This window comes from Gavialis gangeticus, unplaced genomic scaffold, assembly GCF_001723915.1.
Source record: "Gavialis gangeticus isolate Ggan-Ray unplaced genomic scaffold, GavGan_comp1, whole genome shotgun sequence".
Taxonomy (NCBI): domain Eukaryota; kingdom Metazoa; phylum Chordata; order Crocodylia; family Gavialidae; genus Gavialis; species Gavialis gangeticus.
In genome coordinates this window covers 86,777,588-86,793,945 of record NW_017729031.1, presented here as the reverse complement: position 1 = coordinate 86,793,945, position 16,358 = coordinate 86,777,588, and the positions used below count along the sequence as shown (strand labels likewise).

The window sequence follows — 16,358 nt, the reverse complement described above, 5'->3', positions numbered from 1 at the left end:
TTTCAAATGACATTAGATAAGGCTTAACTGGAAGTCCAAATTCTCTCTGCAAAAGTATAGGAATAATTTCAAATGAGGTATGCAAATATATATCAGCAGAAAATATAGCTCAGATGAGGAAAACAATGAAAAACCTTTGGCATAAATGTTATTTGGGAAGTTTATCAACAAATTTAAAATGTATCTGGACAGCTGAATATTGGGCAGCCGTCACATGACTTTCATAAATTTCATAATATGTGAAAAATCAACATATTATAGGATTGAAGAAAAAGCACTATATTCATGGTTTTCATATTCAGCTTCAATTTACACTTTTTTTTATAATGCTCTTAATTTCTTGGTTTCTTTGGATGACATTAAACACAAATGAAAAGCAATCAATTTTTTTCCAGGTATTATTATCATCCTAGAATGGCCACAACATTCAAAAGTGATGAGTTACTTTGATTGCCTTATTTTGGGTGCACAACTTGAGATGCTGATTTTCTTAACAACTAAAAATGAGACTCCTTTACAATGTCTCAAATAGGTCATCCAAAAAAATGAGGCACCTGGAATCACAAGTTAGTTTTTAAAATCTTGCCCAGTTTTTTTATATTTTAGCTTATCTAAAAGAGAATGGCATGGCCTTTCATATCAACACTGGGAACATCTACACAGGACTCTGACTGTGCAGTAGCCTTACATTACTGCACAGTATCATCGCCTGGCAAAAACCATGATACGACGCTACCGTGCAGTAGTATTAGGCTACTGTGCAGTAGTGTCACAAAAATGGTGATTGCCGGTACGACTGCAGTAACTCAGGTATAAACAAGTACTAAATAAATGTGCAGTAACCACTGCACAGTAGTGCCTCATGCAGACACGGCCATTGAGTCTTAGATAAGAAAGTATAGCAGTATATTAACAGCAGCACAGCTAGCTAGTAAAAAACTTTAAAATAGCTTTAGAGTTTGATGTTCTCATGAGACAAGATCCCATTTTCACAACTACATTTTGAGAAGAACCAGAGGCTCCCAAATAGTTGGAATTGCCTTGTGTTTTGCTGCATACACAGACTGCGAAAAGCCTATTATAGAGACTCAGCACTCTCTGTTGCACTACAGAGCCCAGAGTTGTACTATTTCTTTCTGTGACTCCATGAACTGGGGTGTGAGGAAGGGAAAAGAGAGAGAAACTGGGGCCTGGCCATGACTATGATACTCCACTGAAAGGTTCAGGAAGAGGTCTGAAAATGGTTCATGTTGGGAAGGTAATTATTATTGCTTATGAGAGGCAGTAACAAATACTCCAACAGGAGAGTGAAGAGCTGATTTCTATGAACTCTTCAGAGATCTCCTGGGCAAGCCTGACTTTACTCTGGCTTTGAATAGAGAACTGAAGTGTGCCCTTCATTCCTTTCTCACACAAAATATCTAAAAGCCTCAAGGTTTCCAGTGGAAGCATCAGTTAATAACTGAGTAAGGACTGCACAACTTGTCCTATGTATGAGGCAAAAGCCAAAAATAGCCTTATTTTTATGCCCCAGGACCCCAAATCTATGCGACCCACATAGAAGAACATGGAGGTTTTTACTTTCCCCATCCAGGCACATACTCCAATCACAGTCTTGCATATGCTTCCATTGTCCAGCTTATAAACTGTCAACAACTGAGTTTTTCACATATTAGCAATTATTCATTTATACTGAACCTCTTCCCAGACCCTTGAACAATTTCAGTTCCCTTCCAAATTTAACTTCCACAGAAGCCAGCTCTGTACCTTATCAATTAGATACTAGCTATTTTATGTTGGTGCAGACAGATATTTTCTTCAGATTGATTGTTCTGTGAGCTGAAGTTATACAAGTCCAAATAGAACAAACTGTGCCCCTTCCCCCAGCATACTGAGTGATTTCTGTGGCTGAGAAAGATTAAAAAGCTATAAAGTACAAATGCTCAAAGAAAAAGAAATTAATTCCAGACTAAGATCCCAATCTTCCAGCCTTTCTATGAAGGGATAACCAACCCATTAACACAGCATGATCTGAAACCCACTGTAGTCAATAGTGGGTAGGGCCTTCTCAAAGACTTTAATGGGTTTTGAAATGGATGTTTTAATCTAAATAAAGATTCTGTGCTCTGATTAAATTTTGAAAATGTTTCATGTAGGGTAGTTAGGCACCCAAATGGGTATGATAACACAGTAGGTCAAATTTTGCTCTCAGTTATATCTATGAGGGTCTAATGATATAAAAGTCAGAAGGAACTAATGAAAACATTTGGAGTGAAATACCTGAATGCCAATCAAGCTGGTAAACTGAATGCAATTAACAAAATTGCACAATGGCATTTGGATTCATGGCTATTTATGCATTTCATTTCAGTAACTGTATGGACAAAACAGATATTTCCATGTACCTAGGGAGAACTGTTGGCTGAATGGATGCATGGACTTTGCAAGATTGGCTCAATACAGTGGCCTTTGACAGTGCTGCTCACAGTGTCTATTATGAAAATCTTCTGTTAGTGATTTTAACTTAATTAAAGCATTTTAAAATTACAATACCAGAGAGTCCTATTGTATGATCCATAACATGCACAAATTTATGCCAGCGTGAATCACTAGTGCTGGAATAAACATGATACTAGATATATCCATGCATTAGGTTACAATAAACAAGTTAAAGGCATCTCATAGATAAACTACTATTTTAAATCCTCACTGAAATTAAATAATTTAATGAAACCCAAGTTAGCTATTTCTACTGTCTCCATGTAAAGCTGCAAACCAAATCAGCTTCAATATTAAAGGGTAAGTTATGATAACCGTAAAGAGAATGCCTTTAAAAATAATTGAGGGTTATTGTTCTTTTAAATTCTGTGCACAATTATATTATCCTCAAATATTATCCAAAATCCCTAGGCAGAAAGTCTGCACAACCTCTATGTTCTGGTTATGTTTCATCACAAAAGTCTTCAAAATAGGGGACATAAATAATGAATAAGCCTTTGTACAGAAAATAATTCCTTTGTATACAATTCTTGGTTTCTAGGGCTAGACATGAAATAGGACTGGTTGAAAATCTTCCACCATTTTTTTTTTTATGGAATAAAATTGGATTTTTAACCAAGTGCATTTATTTACATGTGTCTGCTTTCCCCAAAGGAAAAAAAATGTTTGTCAACAGAAAACCAAAAACTGATAAATATTCATTTTTAGTTAACTATTTCCATTTTCTTTTGCTATACTGAAAAAGAATGCCCCATGAAAAGTAAACATTTTCAGCATTAAAAAAGAAATACTTTTTTTTTCTTTTTGACCAGCTCTAGCCTGAATTCAAATTGAATCCAAATTTCTTCTAACACTGGGGAGTTGTTCAAAATACAGATATGGATATGAAAAGTATACTTTGGGGCTATCTGTACTAAATAATAGTTAAGAAATATTAACCCCATCCAGGGTAATGACAATGTCATTAACACTGCATATTCCTCATCTGGATTCCACATCTCTGATAACTCCCCCAGCCAAATGTCATATATAAGACTTCTACTGAAGGTTTATATCGACCTTTAATGAAAGTTTTCATGAGACAAGCACTTCTCAGAAATAGGCCATGTCCTCATCTTCAGGCCTGTTCAGATATTATCATGGTAACTGCAGTACAAAGAAATTATATGGGAGGTTTATATTGCTTTTTAATTCCCTGATTATTTTGTTCAAATCTCCACGTTGCAATAGTCATTGGTACAACATTTCAGAGTGTTCAAATTGTAATTTGCTGGGCAAATGACTATCCTCATAATATGCCACCATTTATTTGCTTTCTCATTTCTTTCTAGAGCATAGCAGAGAAATGTGCTCAAAAATATGTTGTAATAGTTCATTAATTCAACAAAATACAGCAGTCTGTAAATGCATACATACCTTCGGTAACAATGGTTGGGGCCTCTAATAAAATGAGTCTTTGGGCCACTCCAACAATGTTTGGTAGTAATTGTTCCTGAAGACCATCAAGGTTACGGATATCCAGGGCAGAAAATGCGAAGCTTCCATCAGTAGCAATCTGCTGCAGCTCTGTACTGTCAGCATTCAGGACCCCAATGCTAAGTGAAAATATACTAGCTTGCTTCACTGCTAACACTCCCTCTCTGACATCATCACTAGACTCTCCACCACTTATCAGCACTAATATCTGAGGCACAGCTTCCTCTATTCTGCTGCCTCCTGCCCGGGTGAAGTGGTTCTGTACCACAAATTCCAGTGCTGCACCAGTGTTAGCTTCCTCGCCACCAAGAAAACTAAGTGCTTTCACTGCATCCAGAACATCAGCTTTTGTGGAGTATCTGTTCAAAAAGAACTCAGTTCTGGGTTGATCACTATACTGCACCACCCCAATGTGTATCTGCTGAGCGCCAACTCTGAGGTTTTCAACCAAATTTACAAGGAAATCTCGTATGGCTTGGAAATTGACACTTCCGATGTTGTTTGATCCATCAATAAGGAAAATAAGGTCAGCAGAATCTTGCGCTTTAAAAAAAGAAATGCAAAAGGTGAAAGCATTAAAACAAGTGATTACATGCAGTTTTACAGTGTTCTGACATGTTTCTTTGGAAGCTGGTAAGAAACACGAAAATAGAAAACAAATATGTGTTCGCTAAAGATAGTGATATTTGCCTTTTAGTTCTGCATTCTGATTGAATATGAGCCATCAGATCAAATGTGTTTCAGAAGTTTTGACAGACTCTAAATTCATGACTATTATTAAATATTAGGGTATTTTTTCTTTTGTGGGGAGAAAACTCTACAGCACAGAATTTTTTTAGATATTTAGATAATTTCTAGGATGGTGTCTACTATTTGTCTAAAAGCCTAAATATTTAGAGACACAAAACTCAAAAGAGCAAACCAGATTTCCTGGAAATACACAAAAGAGAATATAAATTATATTCAAAATTGAATTCATAGAAGGCTATCTCATTACATATTTTTAAAAAAACAACTGCCAATACAGTTTCAAAAGTAAATGTTATTGCTATACTGTAAAATATTATTCACAGATGGAATCATGTTTTATACATGGAAAGTTTCAGCCTTTCTTGAGATTTCTAGTAAATGTTTAAAATGTTGGCTGAATATACAATGGTGGCTTTTCTCATCAAAGGTATAATTATTCAAAGCCATTTTGTAAAAAAAAAAGTCTGATTGATGAATATTATTTTCCATTGTCAAGTGACAATTATGACAAGTTTAGCTGCATATTTACTATACCTGTAATGACATATAACACATTAACTTGCTATTTGATTTTGTACAAATATGATAACTTCTGCTGACGACTACTGTAGGTGCCTGGTGTGTGTTTTGCACATAACCACTGTATATTCAATCAAGTAATGCAGAATCATGTTAAAACAGGGTGATGAAACCAGCCATGACATAATTATCCAACCTGTGACCATACCTAGATGGCAGGAAATGGCTAATCTGATCATACACATCAAATGAAACTTTATATAGCATTAGAATTAGAGAAAAGGCAGGGCATAATTTAGTTTCATGACTTATCAAAGTAGACTGAAAACATTTCTAGAGTCTGCCCTTTGTTCTATATCCTCACATAACTCCCATCAATGTCAGTGAAAAACATATGCAGGTATCAGGGGAGAACAGATCTTAGGGAATACTCAGATGTTTCCAGGGCACTACTCTGCAGTTTTTTTAAAGTTATTGCTGGGGTGTGTGCACACGTGCGTATGCATGCACACTATTGAAAATGACTGAGGCATCAGTTTTGAAAACATTGTCTGACTCCCGGCTGAGGTGAAATCCTGGCACCAGTGAGGTCTATGGCCCAACTCTTATTGACTTTTATGAGGCTATTATGCAATACCATCACATGATTCAATTACATAATTCATACACAAAGTCAAACGTTCTCTATTCTATTACCTATCTCTTGAACCTTTTTCATCCCCATGAAACCTGCCAGTTAAAGAATGGAGATATCCATGAATTATTTAAAGGCTCAGAGATTATTTTATGATTTAGTCAAAAGTTATGAAAGTTTTTAGGGTTGTTAGTTGTAGCCGTTTTGGTCTCAGGACATAGGCAAGTAAGGTTCTTTGGGTAGATGTAATATCTTGTATTAGACCAACTAAATAGCTGGAAAAATTGCTCTTTGCAAGCTTTCAGGCACAAACACCCTTCTTTAGGTTATGACTCTCCTCATGCTTGAAGAAGGGTGTTTGCATCTGAAAGCTTGCAAAGAACAAATTTTCCAACTATTTAGTTGGTCTGATAAAAGATATCACATCTACCCAAAGAACCCTGTTTGCCTATAAAAGTCCTTAACATTTCATTTAACTGTTCATTCCTGGTTGTGGCATATGGAGTCCACAAAAATAGGAAAAAAGCAAAGAAAAATATAGGACAGTGTTGTTTGTATATATTTCTTAGTTCTCTTTTTAGTAGTGATATTTAAATTCCTCATAGGTATTTCTATTGTAGGAATACTTCCCATATAAGACAAAATAGAAACACAATAACGCTAAATGTTGGATAATTTGTCATCACTGTAAACACCTTGTACTTAAGTACACGCTAATGGAACAAGCCAGTGCTGGAGGACAAATAAAAGCATGCTTGTTACACAACTAAGCAGACAGTGTCAGATGAGACAGACAGCTAAGATTTAATGTATGCACCAGGGCAAATTCAAGACTGGCCTTGAACTCTGGAACTGTCAAAAGATTGACAATTTGGGCTTTTCTATCATGTAAATACAAAGTCTGTTTTTCGACTCACACTCATGGTCCATACTACATAATCTCCACGTCATTTATAGATGTAGAAAATGCAAAACAAACTACCTAGAATTGCAAAAGCATTTCCTAAAGGAATAAATGGCACCTCAAAGTCATCCTAGACAGATGATCAGTTTGCACTATGCCTTACATAGTGCTCAATATAATCCAATATAAAAATGTTGTATATATTGGCCATGTAAATTACACAGCACCAACTTGCTATACAAAAAGCAAAATTACTTTTCACTTTCTTTACTGAGCAGAAACATTTCTCAAAAGGATCTCCGGATGGAAATACTCCCTTTCACCTTAGAAATACTCCTTTTCATATATAAAAACATGTTTTGCCCCTAAAAATATTTGCTTTTATGAAGATGTGCATAAGCAAATAGGATACTCTACACAGTCTTGTTTCTTATCAAGACATACATAAACCCCAGCCCACCCATTAAAGCCAGTAGTGAAATTTTTATTGACTTTAAAAAGTGCATTTTTACAGTAAAGGGCCTGATCCTATTATAATTAAAGAGCAATCTGATGTCACATATATTTTGTTTACTTAAAAAAATGTTTTTTATCATTCAGAGAGCTTACATCACTGATAGAAACAAGTTTAATTTCTCCATGGCTTGCAAATCAACTGGCTATTTGCCCTGCTAAACACCAAGCACAAAAATATGTGAGCACAGCTCTTTGTTTTGCGAAGTATCATGCAGTGATATATAGCAATTGATGGGACTGAGGTAAGGGGTTAATTAGACAAGACAAAATGAATGGATTAATGTTATACCTTGCATATTGCTACTGTTTTTTTTCATCAAAATGCTACCAAGGTTTAGATGGAGTCTCAGGAATAAAAAAAAAAGGTTTGCTCCTTTAGTATTTCTTGAGCCAAATTCGGCATTTGCTTATAGTAAGTTCTACCAAAGGCAACAGGGTCAGGTACTATTTCCTTCACTTACAAGTAAATCCCACTGCTCTAATCATTTTGGTATGTGGCGCATATCAGCTGCTAACCCCGTGCTATAAATGCTATATCAATAAGGGAATTGTCAGATCACCCAAAATTAGTCCAATCTAACAGGGAGAACGGTGTACAGGAATTAGAGGTCACTGCTCTTCTCATAGCTGCTACCAGCAGAAAGTAAATAGGAATTGGAAGTCATTTTTTGTTGCACTTGATCTGAGCAAGTAGTAGAAAGAACAGCTAAACTTTCTAAGGCCCAGTGTTCCTGTAAGTACCAATATACCCTTCCAGAGACTTCCCATTGAGGTTGCAGGCCCTGTTCAATGGACGGGATTAATAGGGTCCCACCTTCTCTTTTCTCTGATGAAAAAGTGAAGATTTCACACCCAGATGTTTCTCCCTTCTGTTTACCATACTCTATTTACCCAACCCAAATTATCTTACCCAGGTTCACAGGTAAGGTCCCTTCCAGCCCCTAAAAACTATGAAACAGCTTTGATCCCAAAACCCATTCAGGCCCATGGAAAAACTCTCATTTACTTCCTTTGGGGTATGGATGGGAGCAGACAAATGAGTTGCCTTGTATTTCACAAATTGAAATATCTAGCTGCTGAAGGTTGAATTAATTTGTGGCTCCACTGGCGCCAACCAGGTTTAGATTATGATTTTACAAGACAATGTGGGATATAGTGCTAGAGCTGTGAAGGTCTGATGTCTACCTCCAGAGTTGTGAGTACAAGCTTTGTTCCAGACTTTCAAGTGGAGACTATCCTTAATCAATGCAACCGTGAGTTGTATCTGGTTATTCAGGCTGGGGAGACCAAGGCAGTTGGAAGTGTCTCCCCTGTGTGCTGCTGGCTACCTAAACTGGCATGCCTTAAAAATGCTAGTCTAATGGACTAGCTAAGCTGGCTCAGATTTAGGACCTTATAGGACAGTAACTGTATTACTGAGGACTTTATTTTACATTTCTCCGCCTCTCTTGGAAGCTGATAAACAGGGATAATTTGGCAAATTTGCAGCTGACAAGGTAATTATTTGCTTTTGCATTCGTATATACTAGTTGTGAAATGGGGACAATCATGGGATATTAAAGGCAACTATAGTGAAATTGAATTTTTACCCACATCTCCAAAAATGTATTCTGTAATAAAATGAACAACAATGGAATTTTTGCAGTCATTTGCATGATTAACCTCATTCATTTAGAAATCACATTCTGGTACAGGATAATCCCTGACCAGAAAGGAGTTTTGCCTCTGCAGTGGTTGCAATGTCACACAACTAATGAATGAGGCCCAGATCTTGCAATCAGACTCCTACAAATGGGCTGACATTTGGGTCATGAGGACAGGACTACAAGATGATGCCTGTGTGATGCTTTTTTCCTTTGACTCTGACAGGGAAAGGTTTGCAGACATGAATGATATTAGACTGAAAAATCTGGCAGGAAGGACAGCCTCTTTTGCAAACAGTGAGCAACTTTAGCTGTACAATCCATTGGAAACCTGTGACAGTTCCTCTGAAACCTTTTTTTTTTAAACCTTTCAAAAAGGTTTTAAACCTTTTAAACCTCCATCTCTGACTTTCCCTACAGAGTTTTTAAAACAGTGCAATACCAGCAATTGCCATACCTATTTCAGATATCAGTATGGCAAAGACACAGCACAGCAGTTTGCCATTACCTGTGATGTCTTTAACCACTCCTTTCTCTCCAGCCATTTCTGGAGTCATAGATGTACGAACACTTGCCACTAAGTCTCCTACTATGTTGTGGAGAGCAGTAAAATTCTCTAGGTTGAAAACGTGCAAATCGAGTGGTTCACTTGCTATTTCCTTTAATTCCCCTTCCACTGCATTCTGCACTCCAATTGCAAACATGTTTATATCAGCAGACTTAAGGACAGATGATGGCAGAGCCACATCATCTTGAGATCGTCCATCCGTTAACACTATAATAATCTGGGGGGTGCCATCACTTGCTCTGCTTCCAGCAGCTTTAGTGAGATGGTTCTGAATTAGGTATTCTAATCCTTTTCCAGTCTTGGTGCCTCCCCCCATATAAGGCATGTTCAAAATGTGGGACAGGACATCTTGGGTAGAGCGATACGTGTTTAACTGGAACTCTGTGTGTGGGTTTCCGCTGAACTGGACCAGAGCAAAATGGAAATCATTCTCTCCCACATCTAAAGATTTTACAACATCATACAGAAACTCTCGAACAAGTTGGAAATGTTCCTTTCCAATGCTCCAAGAGGAATCCACTAGAAATATTATATCAGCCGCAGCAACGATTTTGACATCTTTAAAAAAACAGATTTTCTACAGGTCAGCTGAATATTTCCGTGTTGCCCAAACACTTTTTTAAAGCATGGCCTATTTCACATCTTCAGCGTGAAACTCATATTTCTTTTATAATGAAGGACAGAACAGAAGGATCTCTGTAAACTGGACTGTGAATACCCCTACATAAGAACGCAAGTAGATGAAAGGGTGCAAGAAGCCAGCCTCCTTTATATCTGCACAGGGGCTTGTCCCAGACTTTGTACTTAGAGAACACAAAGGTGAGAAGGGACAGCATTTAGCAGGGGAGGAGCATGCACTGCACCATTTCATAGTGCGTAGCAGAAGTCATGTTCCTTCTGTCTTCAAGAGCCATTGCACTTGTCTGAAAGAATTTCTTCCATGTGCTTTCACTGAAGTTCTGTGCCTCTGCTTCCCCTTACTGGCACCACAACCCCATCCAGCAGAGCACTGAATCATGTGTGCAACTCCAAGTAGGCAATTAGCCCTTCAGGGGTGGGACTCCTTATGAGCCTTAAGTCAGTCATGCATTTGCTCCTGTGCTTTGCTGGATTTGAGTCTGAAAGTCACAATTACTGCTTAATGTTATTACAGGTTTAAAGTCCCACTAATACCCAAACCATATGACAATGGATTTTTAGGCCCAGGAAATCTTTCTGGCCAGTTAAAATGCAAGCTTAGATATTGAACACTGCTAATATACACAAATATTTCTTGCATGAGATTTACAGCAGTGATCCCCAAACCTTCTGAACTAGCAGACCACTGTTAACCCTCATCATATCTCATGGACAACCATACACTCTTATCCTCAAACTTTTAATTGACCAACAGGGGACAGGTCCTGGTCAACTTACCATGGTCTTGTTGACCACCACAGACTACAGTTTGGGAATCACTGGTTTAGTTAATATGGGCCAAATCCTGCAATATTTGTTCACACAAGGAGCCCTCTGGACTCTAGAGAGACCATTAGTGTAAACATGACCTAAGTAATTGCAAAAATTAAGGTGCCAGATTAAATTCTGTTCCCCAATAACATTCACCTTATGCCAAACCCCTAATAAATTAGTTACAATACAAAATAAGCTATAATATCTTTTCAAAAAGCTAATGAACCTCTCTCCGCAACAATGCAGGGGAGTGGTAATCCATGTCAATGTCTGGAATTTGGCGGTTTTGCTGTTACAACATTCAATTTCCCTTTCCAGGTTTTTCCATACATATAAGGGAGGCAGAACAGTTCTGCATGGATAATACATAGATAACACACTAAATGTTAACACTCCACTGGCAAAGTCATAGTCTCATGCAAAACATCATTATTCGCTACTCACATGCCTACATAAGAAAACTTGTGTGTTTTCTAAGGGATGTACATGAAATGATGCTCAGCCCAATGGGCTGGCAAAAAATAAGCTAGTAGTATGCTTGGACTAGTTCTCCATCAGCAATGCTGGCAAATCACAATGCATTTTCAACATGTGCATTTAAAAACATCCTAGAAACATCTCATGAGAAAGCATCACATTTTTACAAATTCTCTAAAGACCCAAGGACTTACCTTCTTGTTGCTGAGCCTCAACCATACAACAGCCAGAGAGTATGATAGAAATGATTGCCACTATGGGCAAATGTCGATGTTTCCTCATATTGATTTTTTTTTGTTTATTTTGTTTTTTTGTTTTTCAAAGCACCAATGTGTGACCTAAATAGAAACAGAGACACTGTCAGTGTAAATAGCATTCTCAGTTCAGCTCTAATAAAGATTTCACAACAGGGTTGTAGGGCTGGGCCTGGGCATGAGCGTATACAGCACATGGCACAATGGGGTCTTAATCCATTAGCAGGCCTGCAAAACACTATGCATACAATAAACTGTGGTAGAAACAATAGTGATGATGATGATAATAAGCACTTTCCTCAGTCAGTGATCTCTGCTTTGCAACTTTCCCCTCATGTCCATGGAAAACTCTACTAATGAACAAGAAAAGTATAGGGTCCCGAAGTAATACAGGACATAAGCCTCTTATGGATTTTTCCGTAGAATTCCCGCAGGTTTTGATGAGAGGTTTGTAAATGAAAAGATGATAGGATGTACCTCATAACAGGCCAAATTCTCCTCTCACTACTCCATTTCTACCACTGTACTCTAGAAGTGTGGTTGCAGCATGTGTAGACAAAGTTATCAAGGTTAGTTTTAATCTCCCTAGTTCAGGTACCAAGAGCAATGAAGCCCTAGTAGCATGGGCTTCAGACTAGGTTGAAAAATCCTGCTTGTGCCCAGAAGTCTAGGTACTTGCGACTAAAACCAAGATCACTAGGGATTTACTGCTACCAGTGCTCAAGCTAACTAAATCAATGTTAGTCAGGGTATATTAGTTATGGATGAGTGGTTAAGGCACTGAGCTAGTAAATCAGTGAGTTCTCTCAGGCAAATTCAAATCCTGTTTACTAAGGACTCTATGGTATACTCTTCTTCTTTTAAAAAGTAAAGGGCTGAAATTGCAAGGCTGATATAGGTTGGATACTACTTTCTGGCTAGGAGAGCTGTTAAGCACTGCAACATTTTACATAGAGCAGTTGAGGAATCCATCTCATTTGAAGCTTTTAAGTGCAGGTTAAAGCAAACATTTGTCTGGCATGGTTTAGACAGACATAGGGAGTTGAACTAAATGACCTCTTGAGGTCCCTTTCAATCCTATTTTTCTGAGTGTCTGATTCTATAAATATATTGCAAGAATACCTCTGAAATGTCATTGGACCAAATTAAGCACTAGTGTAAGAAAATGTAACTTTTCCTGATTCCAGGGGGAGACCTGCTTGTTTATGCCAAAGCTGAATTTAGCTCAACAGATTTCCACTAGGGTAAAAGGGAAGAAAATCTGTCCCATAACAAGTCAAGTCCAGTCGTCAGTGGCTCCCTACCTCCCAATAATTTATACAACTTCAATTTGCTCTATAGCCTCAGTTAAACAAAATAATATTTAGATGGTGTTCCTATCCTAACATTGTGGCCAACCAGGATGCATGAAAAACACTGTTTTTTATGGGGCAAAAAAAGAAGTGGCTATTGATGGACATTAAAAATAAAATAGGTAAGGAAACTGAAGACCTCTTCAAAAATAGGAAAAATGAATGTTTGCTAAATGGAAGTCTGGAAAGGAAAATGTTTTCTAACTAACCAGTAAAAGATATTAGAAACAGAATGGAAAATAGTCTCCTATGTAGCTGCAGTTTGTTGAAAAATGATCAGTGCAAATTATGGGGGGGGGAGGGCTGATCAATCCCCAAGGGATACAGCTTTGTGGGAAGGAATGGTATTCGATACTGTTCCCCTGCCCCACACCACTGCTTCCACAATGAAATCTAATACACCTCAGAGGCAGAGCTGTGATTCTCCTGTTCTCTGCCTGCTTACTCCAATGCATCTAAACCAGTGGTTTTCAAACTTCTTTTTCATTTGCAAACCCCTAAAAAGTTTTGAATGGAGGTGCTGACCCCTTTTAAATTTTGAATGGAGGTGCAGACCCCTTTGAATTGTAAGTGTGGGTATTCACATACTTTTGATTGATCATAATCATCTTTCATGCACCCATTAGACATAGTCTGTGGATCCCCGGGAGTCCATGGACCAGAGTTTGAAAACCACTGATCTAAACACAAAGCCAGGGTCACCTACAAATGGGCATAAAGAAGATTCTTACATATCCTTGAAACCTGTGCAAATGAACTGTTCAGCTCATTGTCTAGCCCTAAATGAAAATGAAAGGCCAGAGACACAGGTGTCTTAGTGCAGCGCTCTTTCCTACCCAGGAGAGAGGGTTGGACTCAATGATCTACTGAGGTCCTTTTCAACCCTAAAAATCTATTAAATGTATGAAAAAATCTAAAATCTATGTCCTATCATTGGACAAAGCAGCATGAACTGAAAACAGTTACATAACATCTGTCAACTACAGCAGTTGTAATGCATTAGATCCACAACTGATGCAAATCAGTTGACTCCACTGAAGTCAGTAGAAGTATGTAGATTAATATCATCTGGAGAGCTGGCTCATAATCTCACTGCTGATCTCTGTTTCCTACTTGGTGAAATGTTTCTATCACCAACACTAGATTGCAAGTCACTGATGGCAGGGACGGCCTCTTTATTCTGTGTTTCTACAGTGCTTGGCACCACTGGGTCTTGTTCGTGTCTTGTTCACGATGGGATTCTACATGTTAATCACAATGTGAATTAATTAGTTACAAATATGTGCATTGTGTTCATGCACACAAAGAATTATGTATAATTGAAAATCATTAGCAAGTCAAAAAGATCCAAAGAAAATTATATTTTATCACGGCCAAATTCAGCCTAAGATTACTGCAATTTCAAGAGGAAACTGGCAGTGTGTGTATTGTTTTTATTAGTTAAAACTACTTCTTCAATAATGCATAACCAAAATTAGGGCTCCATTACATAGGCACTGTACAAGACAGAATAGTGGGCAGTCTTTGCCACAAATTACTTGCAAGTTAAATAGACTTAGTAAGGGAAGGGCACTGAAAAGAGAGATAGCAGTAAACTAGCAAATTAGTGTTAACTCTTTTTTTTTTCTTTTTTTTTTTGGTCCTTGTATTTTAATACAAGGACAAAAGGGAAAGTAGCTAGAGTGCAGCTGAAGTAAAGACACTATGAAGAGGGAGATAGAAGAGGTTGGAACAAACAGCAAGTCAGCACAGGAAAATGAATCCCCAGCCACAGCTGTAGAGAATCATGTGTTGGCCCCTCACTGATTTAGAATTTATTTCTCCTCAAAATGAGATCAATCTTTCAAATAAGACAGGAGAGATTCAAACATGCCAGGTATTAAATCAGGTCAACATCAATAATTACATTTTTTTCCCTTTCTGCTATTCTTAGCCCTCACTAAGTTAACTGAGTTGGCAAGTGGTACAAAGGATTCCAGGACCATTAATGAAAAGAACAATAAGTTTGCTTAAATCCTTGCAAGTTACACAACTGACAAAAAACAGCTGGAAATAAATCTACATGTCCTGAATCTTTGAAAATCCAAGAACCTGAAGCATAATTGGAAAAGTTAACTCTACACAGAGAAATAATTTTACACATGGTCTTTTCATAGTGGGTTTCATCTGATCCAGTTCCTCGGCTCATATAAATCATCGTCAGTCCATTGACTTCCACGGGACACCAGTGATTGACATAAGCTAAGACTATGGCCCTACATATTTCAATGAAATGCAAGAGATCCAGGAAACATACACTCAGTTTGTTATGAATTATTGAAAATCCAAAATGCACACATATTTTCCTATTGAGGAGAAAGAATCCACAATGTTTACTGTTCCAGATGGTATGCGTGGCTGTTTCCCTCATTTCTCTTCTAGCTTTGCTTCTTTGCTCACAACATTAAAGCTATTTACTTTGCATGAAAGAAATCAAAGTAAATGCTTTAATTATCCATGAACATGTAAATGATTATATTGGTGACTGCCATTAAAAAGTCAACAGGAGCCAATACTTAGCATGTAGCAATTATTTTATACTCTAATTATTAAGAACGTTGGCAAATGTTGACTTAATAGAGACAACTATCATAGCTGAAAGTAATATTACCATCATTATAAAACTTAGAAAAGTCTTATTTTAGCAAGCAAAAGCAACTCCACTAGGAGTTGTTTCATGGCAGAAAGAACCCTACAGAGCCCAATCATAGGGAACAGGCAGGAGCAGCATCATGCCCAGCACTGTGTCTGATTGGCAGGAGAAGGAGGTGGGATGATGCCCCTTCTCCTGGGAGGCTTTGCTGTGGGAGGGTCAGCCCTACTCATGGGAACAGGGAGGTGAATGAAGCACCATGAGGGACCCCTGGATCTGTTGTGTGTCCCTCTATGGTAGCAGCTAAGCCTGTGCTGTTAGAACAGCAACAGTAGCAGCTGGCACTCAAGTGAGGAGAGCCTAGGCAGGAATGACCCCTGTCCCCTTCCCATCCCCCATGCCCTTCCAGTGGCAAATATAATTCCTTTCCCACCCCCACAGCCCTGGAAAAATTCAGACACAGCTGATTACAGCCCTGCCTAAACATACTTTCCAGAGCAGTTTCAATGGAGTTACCCCTCGGAAGCACTCTGAGTAGGGTAGCAGAAGAAGATAGCAAAAGAGAGCAGCTGATCTCAGCAGTACCATCTCCTCTCTGTTCCCAGATTCCTACACAGAAATCCTGTAAGGAGTCCTTAACAAGTAATGCACACATATAAAGAACACATTAAAGAACACATGT

At 38.0% G+C, this 16,358-nt stretch overlaps 1 protein-coding gene across 1 annotated transcript in view; it reads right to left on the bottom strand.

Moving 5' to 3' along the window:
• The window catches only part of COL6A3 (collagen type VI alpha 3 chain), a 101,321-nt gene extending 89,526 nt beyond the window's left edge, over positions 1-11,795 (bottom strand). Inside the window, exons 1-3 of the mRNA XM_019523345.1 lie at positions 11,633-11,795; positions 9,450-10,067; positions 3,916-4,518 (exon numbers count right to left, since the gene is read on the bottom strand). Of these exons, the coding sequence (XP_019378890.1) occupies positions 3,916-4,518; positions 9,450-10,067; positions 11,633-11,720 (1,309 nt within the window). The 5' untranslated portion in view covers positions 11,721-11,795. The remainder of the gene's footprint in view (positions 1-3,915; positions 4,519-9,449; positions 10,068-11,632) is intronic.
• Between the last annotated feature and the right edge of the window lie 4,563 nt (positions 11,796-16,358).